This window comes from Ovis canadensis, chromosome 1, assembly GCF_042477335.2.
Source record: "Ovis canadensis isolate MfBH-ARS-UI-01 breed Bighorn chromosome 1, ARS-UI_OviCan_v2, whole genome shotgun sequence".
In the NCBI taxonomy this organism is placed as follows: domain Eukaryota; kingdom Metazoa; phylum Chordata; class Mammalia; order Artiodactyla; family Bovidae; genus Ovis; species Ovis canadensis.
The window spans coordinates 91,687,640-91,704,058 of record NC_091245.1 but is presented as its reverse complement, the minus strand read 5'-3'; the positions used below and the strand labels follow the sequence as shown (position 1 = coordinate 91,704,058).

General features: G+C 41.6%; 1 protein-coding gene across 17 annotated transcripts in view; it reads left to right on the top strand.

The window, feature by feature from the left end:
* The window catches only part of PHTF1 (putative homeodomain transcription factor 1), an 87,128-nt gene that overhangs the window by 10,714 nt on the left and 59,995 nt on the right, over positions 1-16,419 (top strand). For 11 of the 17 annotated variants that reach the window (XR_011259253.1, XR_011259246.1, XR_011259245.1 and 8 more), the window contains exon 4: positions 6,654-6,862. The exons of the other annotated variants lie outside the window; for them this stretch is intronic. Coding sequence is in view for 3 of the 11 variants with exons in the window: in XM_069601128.1 (XP_069457229.1) it covers positions 6,689-6,862 (174 nt within the window). In the remaining 8 variants the exon portion in view is untranslated. The remainder of the gene's footprint in view (positions 1-6,653; positions 6,863-16,419) is intronic. 17 annotated transcript variants of the gene reach the window in all.

The following is a 16,419-nucleotide window of genomic DNA, read 5'->3' as shown; positions in this document are numbered from 1 at the left end:
ATATGACTCAGCAATAAAAATTGTTGATACATGCTACAACATGATGAACCTCAAAAATGTTACGTACATAAAAGGGGCCAGACAAAAAGACTATATTCTGTGATTCCGTTTACATGAAATTTCTGAAAAGGCAAATCTGTAGAAATAGAGAGCAGATATGTGTTTGCCTATTGCTGGGGGATAGGAATACAGATTTATTGCCATTCTTATTTTCAGGTGATGGAAATGTTCTAAAATTTGAACGTGATAATGGTTGCACAACTCTCTAAATTTACCAGAAATCTACCAGGTTATTACTAAAACTACACCTAAAGATGAATGAGTTTTGCACAGTATTAATTATACCTCAATATGGCTATTTTCTTAAATCACACCAATAGAAAAAAAAAACAGGAGCGATCACAATGTAGTACACAAGAAATTCATATATATTTCCAATGAAATTTGTCTTCTAAAATTTTTAATTAAGAGAATATATTAAATCTAAGATTATTTTCAGTGATGAAGCTCAACTTGGTCCCCCTCCCCCACCAAAAGAATAAAACAAGAATGGTCTCTATTACTACTTAACATGCTGTCTGAGATATTTGTTAAGATTAGCAAAGCATTCTAATTACTATTATCTTTGCTTTTAAAATATTTTAAATTTTTCCTTCATTTCTCTAATTAATTTTGGAATATAAAAAAAGCAGTATTTGAAAATATGATTTTACACCTAGGAAATTTTAAATGGCTAGTCATAAACACAGAGGTGATTTCAGCTATTTGTTACATTTTATTTCTTGAGCGGGAATGGTGGGTACATGACAGATAAGACTCCTCATTAAAGATGACAGTTGACATGTACATTAATCTCTATCTGGTTTCTTCTGAAACTCCTCTAATATTGTAATAAATAAGAAAAAAAATCAGCCCTCAAAACTGAAAGAAATGTAAGTTTAAACTTCCTGTTTTAGAACACCTGCATTTAGGGATTACTAGTGGGGAGAGGGAATAAGAGAGGGGCAATATGGTAGTAGGGAATTAAGAGGTGCAAACAATTGTCTGTAAAATAAGCTGCAAGGATATATTGTACAACCCAAAGAATGTAGCAAATATTTTAAAAAAACTATAAATGGAGTATGCTGCTGCTAAGTCATGTCAGTTGTGTCCGACTCTGTGTGACCCCATAGGCGGCAGCCCACCAGGCTCCCGTCCCTGGGATTCTCCAGGCAAGAATACTGGAGTGGGTTGCCACTTCCTTCTCCAGTGCATGAAAGTGAAAAGGGAAACTGAAGTTGCTCAGTCGTGTCTGACTCTTTGCGACCCCATGGACTGCAGCCCACCAGGCTCCATGACTGACATGACTTAGCAGCAGACTACTCCATTTATTTTAAAATATTTGCTATATTCTTCGGGTTGTACAATATATCCTTGCAGCTTATTTTATAGATAATTGTTTGCACCTCTTAATTCCCTAAATGGAGTATAGCCTTTAAAAATTGTGAATCGATGGAGGAGCCTGGTGGGCTGCCGTCTATGGGGTTGCACAGAGTCGGACACGACTGAAGTGACTTAGCAGCAACTTATACAATATTATACATCAACTATTGTTCGGTTTAAAAGTTAAGGGAAGAAAGTCCCTGTATTTAATTTCTGAAAGACTCAGGAATTAGATGCACCAGGTCTATCTGCAGGTGTAAGGTATTATAGAACCGAAAGTAGAATTGTTTAAGCATATGTACTAGGGGCAATAGACCTATCCTCAGATCCCCCTCATTCTCCACAACCTCGCAGCCACCCTTATCTTCCATTGACAGAAGACTGAAGTTTGCCTTATGGAGAGGCTGAACCAGAGAAGTTCCAGATTCCGGAATACCATACACAAATGCAAATGAGGTGAAATAATGGACTGGTATAGGAGATCAAGTAAAAGGCTGGTGGCCAGGTTTATAATCTCTAAACAGAAGACTGGAATTTCTTTTTGCACAAGTTGACCGAAAATGCTTAAAGATATTGGAAGTGAAATGTCTGGCTACCCTCTACAGTGAAGCCACTGTTCAACAAGAGCCTCCCCTGCCCCGCTCCACTGCGCACTGAATGGGTATTCAGCATGATAGTGCCTTGCTCTTAAGTGTAAATGGATAATTGAAAATGCTCAAATATCTGAGACCTATAAAAAAAGATGGAAAGAGATTTTAAAAAGTGATTAGGAATTTTAGGAATACTATTTTTAAAGATACAATTAATATATTTAAAGTACTGGATACTATACTTTTTTAAAGTCTAAAAATGAAAAAGAGCACCAGAAAATAAAAGTAACAAAAATAAATTCAGTAGAAAAGTTGGAAGACAAACTTGAGGCCATTTTCCAGAAAAACAGTATGAAAGAATAGGGAAAAAGAATATTAAAAAATGAGTACAGTTCATGCAGGAAGCCTAACATCCAACTAGTATGTGTTCCAGGAGAAAGAAATACAAGGAGGAGAAGTAGTTATCAAATAAATAATATTTTAAAAACTTCCCAGGACTGAAATAAACACATTTACAGATCAAAAGGATCTTTTGAGTCATCAGCATTATAATGAAATTTCAGAACTAAATTTAGTTCTGGTCCTAGGCTACCCCCAACTTCTGTCCAGTTTGGCTACAAGTCAGGGGTTCCCAAAACCTTCTCTTCGGGTTTGATTAATTTCCTAGGGTGGTTCACACAACTCAGGGAAACACTTCTTCAAACAACTGTCAGTTTACTAAATAATATGATAAAGGGTACAGATGAATAGCTAGATGAAGGGATACTTAGGGTGAGGTCTGGGAGAGTCCTGAGCACAGGAGCTTCTGTCCCTGTGGAGTTTGGGGTATGTTATCCTACTGGTGTGTATGTTCACTAACCTGGAAGCTCTCTGAACTCTATACAGACTATTGAGGTTTTGAATGGAGGCTTCATCTAGTTGACATGACATTAGCATGGTAGTGGTATAATCTTTGTATCTGAGGTTATTGATATTTCTCCTGGCAATCTTGATTCCAGCTTGTGATGCTTCCAGCCCAGCATTTTGCATGATGTACTTTGCATATCAGTTAAATAAGCAAGGTGCCAATATACAGCCTGATATACTCCGTTCCCAATTTTAAACCAGTCCATTATTCCATGTCCAGTTCTAACTGTTGCTACTTGACCTGCATACAGGTTTTTCAGGAGACAGATAATGTGGTTTGTTATTCTCATCTCTTTAAGAATTTTCCACAGTTCGTTGTGATCCACACAGTCAAAGGCTTTTGTGTAGTCAATGAAGCAGAATAAATGTTGGCAATTTGAACTCTGGTTCCTCTGCCTTTTCTAAATCCAGCTTGTACATCTGCAAGTTCTTGGTTCATATACAGGTAAAGCCTGGGTTGAATGATTTTGAGCATAACCTTACTAGCATGTGAAATGAGTGCAGTTGTACAGTAGTTTGAGCATTCGTTGGCACTGCCCTTCTTTGGGATTGGAATGCAAATGACCTTTTCCAGCACTTGGCCACTGCTGAGTTTTCCAAATTTGCCTTTAATAGCATCATCTTTTAGGATTGGAAATAGCTCAGCTGGAATTCCATCACCTCCACTAGCTTTGTTTGTGGTAATGCTTCCTGAGGCCCACTTGGCTTCACATTCCAGGATGTCAGACTCTAGGTGAGTGACCACACCATCATGGTTATCTGGGTCATTATGACCTTTTTGTATAGTTCTTCTGTGTATTCTTGCCATCTCTTCTTAATCTCTTCTGTTTCTGTGAGGTCCTTGCCATTTCTGTCCTTTATTGTGCCCATCTTTGCATGAAATGTTCCCTTGGTATCTCCAATTTTCTTGAAGAGATCTCTAGTCTTTCCCATTGTATTGTTTCCCTCTATTTCTTTGCATTGTTCACTTAAGAAGGTTTTCTTATCTTTCCTTGCTATTCTTTGAAACTCTGCATTCAGTTGGGTACATCTTTCCCTTTCTTGTTTACCTTTTTGCTTCTCTTCTTTTCTCAGCTATTTGAAAGACCTCCTTAAACAACCACTTTGGCTTGTTGCATTTCTTTTTCTTGGGGATGGTTTTGGTTACCACCTCCTGTACAGTGTTATGAACCTGCATCCATAGTTCTTCATGCAGTCTGTCTATCAGATCTAATTGATTGAATTAATTTGTCACTTCCACTGTATAATCATAAGGGATTTGATTTAGGTCATATCTGAATGGCCTGGTGATTTTCCCTAGTTTCTTCAATTTAAGTCTGAATTTGGCAATAAGGAGCTCATGATCATCCTACAGTCAGCTCCAGGTCTTGTTTTTGCTGACTATTTAGAGCTTCTCCATGTTTGACTGCAAAGAATATGATCAGTCTGATTTTGATATTAACTGTCTGGTGATGTTTATGTGTAGAGTCGTCTCTTGTGTTGTTGGAAAAGGGTGTTTGATATGACCAGTGTATTTTCTTGGCAAAACTCTATTAGCCTTTGCACTGCTTTGTTTTGTACTTCAAGGCTAAACTTGCCTTGTTACTCCCCTAAATATCTCTTGACTTCCTACTTTGGCATTCCAATCCCCTATGATAAAAAGGACATCTTTTTATTGTATGTCTTCATAGAACCATTTAACTTCATATCTTCAGCATAAGTGCTTGGGGCATAGACTGATTGTCTATGTGATGTTGAACGGTTTGCCTTGGAAACACACCAGGATCATTCTATTGTTTTGGAGATTGCGCCTAAGTACTGCATTTTGGACTCTTGTTGCCTATGAGGGCTATTCCATTCATTCTATGGGATTCTTGCTCACAATAGTAGATATAATGGTCATCTGAATTAAATTTGCCCATTCCTGTCCATTTTAGTTCACTGATTCCTAAAATGTTGATGTGCACACTTTCCATCTCCTGTATTTAGTTTTTGTCATGCTATCTTGTTTCTAGGTCTTTTCTTATACTTTTAGTTTTTCGATGAGTAATTTTGTTTGTGTATTTTTGACTGTGCTGGTTCTTTGTTGCTGCAAGGGCCTTTCTCCTAAGTTGCAGCGAGCGGGGGCTTCTCTGTAGTTGTGACGTGCAGGCTTCTCATTACGATGGCTTCTCTTGTGGAGCACGGGCTGTGGGAGGGTACATGGGCTCAGTAGTTGTGGCTCCTGGGTTCTAGAGCACAGGCTTAATAGTTTTGAGGCACAAGCTAAGTTGCTTGGCGGCATGTGGGATCTTCCAGGACCAGAAATCAAACTCTGGTCTCCTGCATTGGCAGGTGGCTTGTTTACCACTGAGCTACCAGGGAAGCCTTCATATACTTAATTTCCCCTTTTGCTACAGCTCATATCCTTTCTTTGCAAATTTGTATACACCCTTCCAAGTCTTGGGTTGGGTATTATCTTCTTTTAGAAGTCTTCCTTTGCCTTCTTAAATCTGAGTTAGGTGTCCTTTACACATATTCCTATTATGCTGTACTTGCCTTGTAATTGTCATTTTGTTGTTCGTCATCTATTGTAAACCAGATGACTTCCCTCTTTGTGCCTGACTACTATACAGTTGTATAGAATCAGTGGCAATAAAGCGAACATTTCAGCACACTGAGAGAGTTGTGTAGCAGGGTTTCACTTGTCTTTTATTCCTCGTTAAATATGGAGTCCAGCGGTACTGCATCAGTATTTGAGTGCTTTAGTTCCTCTGCCTAGAAGTAGGAACTACATTGGTCAGGTGGTTCTGAGCTTTGATGACGGTACACTGCTCTTTGGGGTACAAACAATAGAGTGGGCTAAATACAGCTGTACCTCGGTTCTGCAGAAAATTTCCAGGCCACTGCTGTAGAAGCGAGTACAAGGGCATCTAGTTTCCTCCTATAATTGTTTCCTGGGCTGTGAGGTTGTGGCCCTGGGTTGTGGCCAAGAGGGACATTCACTCACAGCTCCCAAAGTTTAGTCCCATTGAACCTTTCAGAGGCTTGCAGACCTCTTCTTACAGTGATTAGGAATGCATTTTGTACTGTATCATGAAGGGCAGGATGTGTAGTGGTTATTAGGGAGAATGAACGTGTTAGTCTCTGTGCCTTGCTTTTCCTCATCTATAAAGTGAAGATAATAAAGCCCTCTGTCTCACAGGACAGTTGTGAGGACTAAGTGAATTAAATTACTGTATTTATGTAATAGGGGCTTCCCAAGGGGCGCTAGTGGTAAAGAACCCACCTGCCGATACAGGAGACATAAGAGGTATGGTTTCGAAGCTTATGTACAGTGCTTAGAATAGTGCCTGGCCAATGTTGCTTCTTCATATACCTACTATAGAATGTGTAGGATCAAGCTGACAGACCCTAAAACAAAAGCATGGCATAAGTGTTTTTTGTTCTTCTGCAGCACAGTCACATATGAAAGTATCTCGTGACTTTCTAATCTGACTCAAGAACGGTGGTCATCAATTACTTTTTTTTTGGACCATGAAACATATAATTTTGGAGCCCAAGAAAATAGTCTGTCACTGTTTCCATTTTTCCCCATCTGTTTGCCATGAAGTGATGGTATCAGATGCCATTGTCTTAGTTCTTTGCATGTTGAGTTTTAAGCCAGCTTTTTCGTTCTCCTCTTCTATCCTCATCAAGAAGCTCTTTAGTTTTCTTCGCTTTCTGGCATTAGGGTAATGTCATCTGCATATCTGAGGTTATTGATATTTCTCCCAGCGTGCTACAGTCCATGGGGTCGCAAAGAGTTGGATATGACTGAGCGACTGAACATCAACAGTGAAGCATGTGGGATCTTAGCTTCCCAACGAGGGATCAAACCCACATCCCCTGCACTGGAAGTGAAGTCTAAACCACTGGACCACCAAGGAAGTCCTGGTCATCAATTTCTTAATGACTTTTGTCCTCTTCTTTTTGTTGTTCAGTCGGTAAGTTGTGTCTGACTCTTTGTACCCCGTGGATTGCAGCATGCTAGACTTCCCTGTCCTTCCCCTTTTCCCGGAGTTTGCTCAAACTCATGTCATTGAGTTGATGAGGCCATCCAGCCGTCTCATTCTCTGACGCCACCTTCCGCTCTTGCCCTCAAATCTCTTCTAGCTTCAGGGTCTTTTCCACTGAGTCAGCTTTTTACCTCAGGTGGCCAAAATATTGGGAGTTTCAACTTCAGCATCAGTCCTTCCAATGAATACCCAGGGTTGATTTTCTTTCAGATTGACTAGTTTGATCTTGCAGTCCAAGGGACTTGCAAGACTCTTCTCTAGCACCACAATTTGAAAACATCAATCCTTCGGTGCTTAGCCTTCTATATGGTCCAACTCTCACACCCATACAAGGCTACTGGAAAAACCATAGCTTTGACTATATGGACCTTTGTCTGCAAAGTGATGTCTCTGCTTTTTAATATGCTGTCTAGGTTTGTTACAGCTTTTTTTTTCAAGCATCTTTTATTTTGTGGCTGCAAGTCACTGTCTGCAGTGATTTTGGAGCCCAAGAAGATAAAATCTGACACTGTTCCCACTTTTTCCCCATCTGTTTGCCATGAAGTGATGGGACCAGATGCCATGATCTTAGTTTTTTGAATGTTGAGTTTTAAGCCAGCCCTTTCATTCTCTGCTTTCACTTTCATCAAGAGGGTCTTTAGTTCCTCTTTGCTTTCTGCCGTTAGAGTGGTATCAACTGCGTATCTGAGATTGTTGATATTTCTCCTGTCAGTCTTGATTCCAGCTTATGGATTATCCAGCCTGGCATTTCACATGGTGTGCTCTGCATAGAAGTTAAACGAGCAGGGTGACAGTATGCACCTTGTTGTACTCCTTTCCCAATTTTGAGCCAGTTCCTTGTTCCATGCCAGTTCTAACTGTTGCTCATTGACCTGCATACAGTTTCTCAAGAGACAGGCAAGGTGGTCTGGTATTCCCATCTCTTTAAGAATTTTCCAATTTGTTGTGATCCACAGAGTGACAGGCTTTTGTGTAGTTAATGAAGCAGACGTAGATGTTTTTCTGGAAGTCACTTGCTTTCTCTGTGATCCAGCAGATGCTGGCAATTTGATCTCTGGTTCCTCTGCCATCTAAATCCAGCTTGTACATCTGCAAATTCTCAGTTTACTGTTGAAGCCTAGGTTGAAGAATTTTGAGCATAACCCTCCTAGCATGTGCAGTAGTTTGAACATTCTTTGTCATTTCCCTTCTTTGGGATTGGAATGAAAACTGACTTTTTCCAGTCCTGTGGCTAATGCTGAATTTTTCAAATTTGCAGGCACATTAAATGCAGCACTTTCACAGCATCATATTTTAGGATTTGAAATAGCTCAGCTGGAATTCCATCACCTCTACTAGCTTTGTTTGTAGTAATGCTTCCTAAGGCCTACTTGACTTCACAATCTAGGATATCTGCTATAGGTGAGGGACCACACCATGGTGGTTATCTAGGTCATTATGACCTTTTTTGTTTAGTTCTTCTGTGTATTCTTGCCACCTCTTCTTAATCTCTTCTGTTTCTGTTAGGTCCTTGCCATTTCTGTCCTTTATTGTGCTCATCTTTGCATGAAATGTTTCTTTGGTATCTCCAATTTTCTTGAAGAGATCTCTAGTCTTTCCCATTCTATTGTTTTCTTCTGTTTCTTTGCACTGGTCACTTAAGTCTTTCTTATCTCTCCTTAGTGTTCTCTGAAACTCTGCATTCATTTCAGTATATTTTTCCCTTTCTCTTTGCCTTCCAATTCTCTTCTTTTTCAGCTATTTGAAAGGCCTCCTCAGACAGCCACTTTGCCTTGTTGCGTTTCTTCTTTCTTGGGGATGTTTTTGATCACCAATTCCTGTACAGTGTTATGAACCTCCCATCCATAGTTCTCCAGGTGCTTTGTCTACCAGCTCTCATCCCTTAAATCGATTTGTCACTTCCACTGTATAACCATAAGGGATTTCATTTAGGTCGTACCTGAATGGCCTAGTGGTTTTCCCTACTTTCTTCAATTTAAGTCTGAATTTGGCAATAAGGAGCCCATGAGCTGAGGTATAGTCAGCTCCAGATCTTGTTTTTGCTGACTATATAGAGCTGCTCCATCTTTGGCTGCAAAGAATATGATCCATCTGATTTTGATATTGACTGTCTGGTGATGTTCATGTGTAGAGTCATCTCTTGTGTTGTTGGAAAAGGATATTTTCTCTGACCAGTCTTGGCAAAACTCTCTTAGCCTTTGCCCTGCTTCATTTTGTACTCCAAAGCCGAACTTGCCTGTTACTTCAAGTATCTCTTGACTTTCTGCTTTTGCATTCCAATCCCTTGTAGTGGAAAGGTCTTTTTTTGATGTTGCTTCTAGAAGGTCTTGTAGTTTTTCATGGGACCATTCAACTTCAGCTTCTTTGGCATCAGTGGTTGGGGCATAGACTTGGATTACTGTGATGTTGAATGGTTGCCTTGGAAACAAACCAAGATCCCACTCTGTCATTTTTGAAATTGAACCCAAATACTGCATTTCTGACTCTTGTTGACTATGAAGGCTATTCCCCTTCTTCTAGTGGATTCTTGCCTACAGTAGTGGATACAATGGTTATCTGAATTAAATTTGTCCTTCCCATCCATTTTAGTGCACTGATTCCTAAGGTATTGATGTTCACTCTAACTCTTGCTTGACCATGTCCAATTTACCTTGATTTGTGGACCTGACATTCCAGCTTCCTATGCAGTATCATTCTTTATAGCATTGGACTTTCCTCTCAGCACCAAACACATCCACAACTGAGCATCATTTCTGCTTTGGCCCAGCCTCTTCATTCTTTCTGGAGCCATTTCTCCATTCTTCCCCAGTAGCATATTGGACACCTTCTGACCTGGGCAGCTTATCTTCCAGTGTCATATCTTTCTGCCTTTTCATACTGTTCATGGGATTCTCAAGGTAAGAATATTGAAGTGATTCACCTTTCTCTTCTCTGGTGGACCATGTTTTGTCAGAACTCTCCACCATGACCCGTCTGTCTTGGGTGGCTCTGCATGGCATGGCTCATAGCTTCATTGAGTTCCACATGGCTGTGATCCATATGATCATTTTGGTTAGCTTTCTGTGGTTGTGGTTTTCATTCTGGAGACTGTGGGATTATAGTCTTGCTTCTTCTATCTGTTCTCTGATGGATGAGGATAAGAGGCTTGTGTAAGTTTCCTGATGGGAGGAACTGGCTGTGGGGAAAACTGAGTCTTGCTCTGGTGGGCAGGGCCATGCTCAATAAATCTTTAATTCAAATCCAGTTTGTCCTCCTAAGAGTCGGGCACGACTTGGGCGACTTAACTTTCACTTTCATGCTCTGGAGAAGGAAATGGCAACCCACTCCAGTGTTCTTGCCTAGAGAATCCCAGGGACGGGGGAGCCTGGTGGGCTGCCGTCTGTGGGGTCACACAGAGTCAGACACGACTGAAGTGACTTAGCAGCAGCAGCAGCAGGAAAGAAAAAGTGGTGAGGGAGGTTCAGGGAACATTTTCCTGAGGAACACGCAAACATTCGGCTTTATTGTCTGTTTCCCCTTCTGCGCTGTGCACACTCTGAAGATGGAGCCATGCTTTGACCTCTCTATTGCTCTATGCTGAGCTCAAGTAGCGTGTCTGGCCTTAGAGAAGAAGCGTGTTGTGTGTGTGTTGACTACGAGAATGAATGAATGTGTTTCCATTGCTAAGTAAGGTTTTCATAATACAGTGTCTACCTCTGCTGCTGCTGCTGAGCCGCTCCAGTCGTGTCTGACTCTGTGCGACCCCATAGACGCCAGCCCACCAGGCTCCCCCGTCCCTGGGATTCTCCAGGCCAGAACACTGGAGTGGGGTGCCACTTCCTCCTCCAATGCAGGAAAGTGAAAAGTGAAAGTGAAGCCGCTCAGTCTTGTCCGACTCTTAGCGACTCCATCCATGGGATTTTCCAAGCAAGAGTACTGGAGTGGGGTGCCACTAGTTAATGCTAATTCTGATTCTGTAACATTGTAGGTGAACATCTAGAAAGCAATAAAGTAGAAAAATTAATTTGGCTCTAAAGTTAAGGCACTTTAAGCATCTTTAGTTAGAATAGTACTGATGCAGATATCCACAAGACCTATGTCTGGTAGAATACAATACAATGATATTTTTGCTTTTAAAATTTTCATTTCTGATTTCAAATGTAGCGCAAGGTCATTGTTATTCCCATGAATATTATGCATATTTCAAAATTAGTGCACGTTTTTTCTAGAGGGCTATTTTTGCCTCTGAAATGTCTAATTTTCAAAATTTGATTCCTTCTTAGATTTAACTTTGTTGCATTTAGAGTTTTAAACCTTTTTTTTTTTTTGGTAAAATATATAGTTTGTAGTTAATTGGATAGAAATATAGGTTTCACTTAAAGAAATTGTTTGGCTGCATCTATTCAGTCAAACAGAACTAAAGATCAATATTGGCTCAATATCTAAAATAGAGAAACATCAAATTATTCTAACCTTTTATTTTTATAATAATTTTAATGGTTAAATATCTAAAAAACTTAATCAGGAACTAGCATATGAATGTTGATTGAGCATAAAATTAAAATTTATCTTTTAAAAAGTTTTACTTATTTTTAAAAATTTTTTATTTTGTATTGGGGTATAGCCAGTTCACAAACAATGTTGTGATAGTTTCAAGTAAACAGCAAAAGGACTCAGCCATACATATGCATGTATCCATTCTCCCCTGAACTCCCCTCCCATCCAGGCTGCCTCATAAGATTGAACAGAGTTCCAGGTGCTGTATGGTAGGTCCTTGTTGGTTACCTATTTTAAATATAGCAGTGTGTGCATGACCATACCAAACTCCCTACCTCTCTCTCCTTCCCATCCTTTGCCCCTGCCCCCCTGCAACCATAAGTTCATTCTCTAAGTCTGTGAGTCTCCTTCTGTTTTGTAAGTTCATTTGTATCATTTCTTTTTAGATTCCATAATATTTCTCCTTCTCTGACTTAATTCCCTCAGTATGGCACTGTCTAGGTTCATCCACTTTGTTTCAAATGGCATTATTCCCTTCTTTTTAATGGTTGAGTAATATTCCATTCTGTATATGTACGTCTTCTTTATCCAGTCCTCTGAAACAATTTTCCATATTAATACTAATGAAATAACACTGTTAGGCAAACCAGGATTTTGAAACACAAAAGATAATTTACAAATTTGCTTGTGAGTCATCATATACAGCAAAGTTATCATGACTTTCAGATCCTGAGTCTTTCCTGTAAAACCATTTTTTTTGTGTTAATAAAATAAAACATGTTACAGTAAATATGAATATACAGGTTTCCCCCATTATCAAAAAGTAGAGTATTCCTATGAAACTTTTTGTAAGCCAAAGTAGCATAAAGTGATGAAGTAATTATCTTAGGACATATCTTACCATCAGATGCATAAAATACACTGAGATACAGCACAGATGCTCACATAGTTCAAAGCTATGGGGGCTTGATGCTGAGATGCCAAGTATAGTTCCTAGGGAAGAAGCTTGAACGATGATGAGCATTGAGACCACGGGTCCCCACTTGCCAGCAAGGTCTGTTGTACAATAGAAGCTCAAGAATGAGCAACCTAAGGCTCAAGGTGGGGGGACATCCTTAAGGGGCCCCCAATGTGACTGAATTCACAACATATTGACCATATACACTCAAACGGAGTTGGTCAACTTGGGTAAGCAGTTTCAGCAAAAGAAGGGGAACCCTTGGCAGCATAGCTTTTGCAACTCTGGGATGCAGGGGTGGATGGTATCATTTGTTCCGGGGATGAGATAGAGTAGTTATCATCCATAACTACTCACCCCTTGTTGAGACAAAGGTTGCAGAGTGCTTATGCATCTAACCAAACACACCGTGATAGAATGGATTAACGCTGCCATCCACATCATGTGGGCGAACATGGGAGAGCTCCCAGATGCTGACTCAAGTGATGAGAGAGCTGGGCATGAAGCAGTTGATGTTTAACCTAAATACCTGAGGCTCAGATGACAAGCATTTTATAGGTAGCATGTGAGATGCTATTTTGAACAATGCCCCGCTCACCTCTTTTGGATATCTGTTATTCTGCACTGTATGTGGGGTGCCCCATCTATGAGGCCACCTTGATGGTGGCTACCTTGGAAGAAATAGAGGGTGGTGGCAGGTCAAAGGTTTTAGCAGTGTGAAGATCCTGAAGGGGGGCCGATCTGGTAAAGACCCTGTCCAGGTGATGTAAATGCAGATGTGGGCCGATTTACTGGCAGTGGGAATTGACAGAAACAAAATTGATAAACAGCCCAATGCTATACTCCTAGAGGGGCTTCCCAGGTGGTGCTAGTGGTAAAGAACCTGCCTGCCAATGCAAGAGGCATAAGAGACACAGGCCCAATCCCTGAGTCAGGAAGACCACCTGGAGGAGAGCATGGCAACCCACTCCAGTATTCTTGCTTGGAGAATCCCATGGACAGAGAAGCCTGGTGGGCTGCAGTCCATAGGGTTGCAAAGGATTGGATATGACTGAATTGACTTAGCATATACTTCTAGAGTTATGGAAGCAACTGAGAACTGAGCAGAATGGAGACGCATACACAGCAAGAGATACGGGCAGTTCAGTTAAAATATTTTATGGTGCCCAAGGGTACTCCTTCAGATGCCCTTTTCCACTTTGAATAGGGCTCAGGCCAACATGCCTGCCCACAGTGCCCAAGCGGGGATGGGAGGCCCCATGTGGAACTTGCTATTCACTGGTCCCTGGCTGGTATACAGAGTAATGGCCCTGGTTGACACCGGTGCCGGACGCAGGCTTGCTTATGGCGAGCTGGAACGGTTTCCGATCATAGTGCGCACATTGATGGCTGTGGCAAACAAATGGTTAAGGTGAGAGCTGTGCCCTTACCTTTAGGGACTGGGCGACTCCCTGTGCAGGTGAATACTGTGTATGTGTCCCTGATTCTAGAATATATTTTGGGGATAGACGTTCTGCGGGTCTTAATGTTATAGACCTCTGTGGGGGAGTTTCGTCTTTGAATGCCTGTGGTGAAGGCTGTTGTGAGGGGATGCTATACAAAGCATCCCCCACAGTTACTGCCAGCGCCTTGGAGGGTGACAGCTGTGAGACAGTATCACCTACCAGGTGGCTATGAAGAAACAGGCGCCACCATTGCCGAGCTGGCAAAAGTGGACGTTGCACAACCCGCTTGTAGTCCGGTCCGTTTAACTCCCCCGTGTGGCCTGTTCGGAAGCCTGATGCTCACGGGGAATGACTGTGGATCACAGAGAGCTAAATAAGGCGGCGCCACCTATGCATGCCGCTTTGGCACTTCTCAGCTAATGCTCTTTTCTCTGTAGCTATAACAGCTGAGAGCCAGTGTCGCTTTGCATTCACTTGGGAGGGATGCCAGTGGGCGTTCCAGGTCCTTCCCCAAGGGTACCTGCATAGCCCAACTATATGCCACAGGCTGGTTACAGAAGACTTGGTGAGATGGAAGCGTCCAGCATCAGTGAAACTGTAAAGCTGATGTTGTGTTTACTGTAAAGGCTCTGTCCTGTGATGTAGATTTAAAACAGTATATTATAAAAGCTGTGTCCTCTGTGTCCTCACATTTTAGAAATGTAATCATGTGTGTGACCTGTGAACAGCACAAAAATCCCCTCCTTGAAGGGGTGGGCCTGATGCCTGTGGGGGCTTTTGCAGGTAACATGAGTCTCAGGTTGTATCCTGGGTGACGAGTGCTATTTGTTGTAGCCTGTACTGCTGTTATGGGATGTGGATCCAAGGGTCAGCATCAACTCACCAAGGGACTGTCACGGAAGATGGACTGTGCATGTATTGTGAGGCAAAAGACCCTGAAGGGATGGAATGTAGGGAAAGAGCAGTTAGCCAAGATGGTGGTGGCCTGGTGCTCTTGCCCTACGGCCTCTCACCCCACATTCTGTAAACAATGACGTTACATGGTTGTGTAATAGCTGAGATCATTTATAGCACTGTGCGTGTGCATCAGGATATACCCGCTTGGCCACGGGGCCGCTTTTGCTCTGTGTGCCTATATGAGCTCACCTGAGAAGCCCTTGCAGCTACATTTTGGCTGTGTCTGCTGGGTCAGCCATCAGAAGCTACAGCATGGCTGTGTTACAGCCGCCTTGTGAGCCCAGAGAGAATAAATGGGTCTGAAGTTCCTGCGGCTCCTCAAGTGTCCTTCCAGCTTCTCCACTCACACCTTGCCCACCCTGGGTTCAGCGAACCGTGTGAGAAGTGGGACACTTGGCTTTCCCACTTTAATAAATGTTTCTAGCTGTCTAAAATAGAAACACTTGCTTCTACCTTCTCCTTAACCTTCCCCTCCACTTAATCCATGGTGAAATATGGCAAAGTCTAGCTTCAAAAGCAACAACAAACCAACCCTGGAATCAGTTCACATCTCTCTACAACACTTACCACTGTGTCCTGTCTGGACTTCATTAGGACTCTAGTGAAGGATAGTTTTTCCTTAGAGTTCACACTCCTCTATTGCGCTGCACCCCACAGGCCTCCAAGGTCTCTGGTCTGCGCAGCTTCCAGACCAAAGAAAGAGCTTGGAGTCAGCGTCAGAGACATCACTGGCTTAATGGATGGGGGAGCTTGCCTGTCTGAAACAAGGTCCTTGTTTCAGACAAGCTTGCATATGTCTGAAACATGTGCGGTGGATGGCATGGCAGGCAGGACAGGGTGGTAGTCTCTGCTCCAAAATGAAAAATTCAATAGAATTTGAAGAAATTTCTAGAAAGCAGAACAAAAAGACAAAAGAGGTAGAAAATAGAAAAGGTAAAAGTCTTAGAAGAAATTTAAATATAAATTATAAGAAAATGTCCCTAAAACTGAAAGACATGTATTTCTATATGGAAGGGATTCTTAGCATAGTAAATGATAAGACTCATATCAAGGTATATCATTATGTAATAAAGTACATGATTTATCATGAATGTTACTTCTGTCAAAACAAAAAAAAAAGACATCATTCTGAACACCATGGATAAAGTGAGGATTAAGAGGAAAGAATTTACATTCAAAGGATCAGGAATCAGAATGGCATTGGGGTTTGCAACAGCAACATCGGAAGCTAGAAAACCATGAAACAGTGTCTTAACTCCTGAGGGAAAATGATTAACAACTCAGAATTCTATGTCTAATGTAGCCTTCTTTTATTTTTATTGGTTCTGGCTGCACTGGGTCTGCACTGCTGTCTGCAGGCGTCTCATTGCTGTGGCTTCTCTTGTTGCAGAGAACAGGCTCTAGGGTGTGTGGACTCGGTAGCTGTGGCACAAGGGCTTAAATTGCCCCATGGCAAGTGGAATCTCTCTGGACCAGGGGTCAGACCATGCCCCCTGCGTTGGCAGGCAGATTCCTAACTACTAGACCACGAGGGGAATCCTCTAGTGTAACTTTTAATCAAGTATAAGGGTAGAGTAAAATTTTCAGACATACAAGGATTGAGAACAGGATCTTCTGTGATGCCTTTTCTCAGGAAGCTGCTAAAGGAA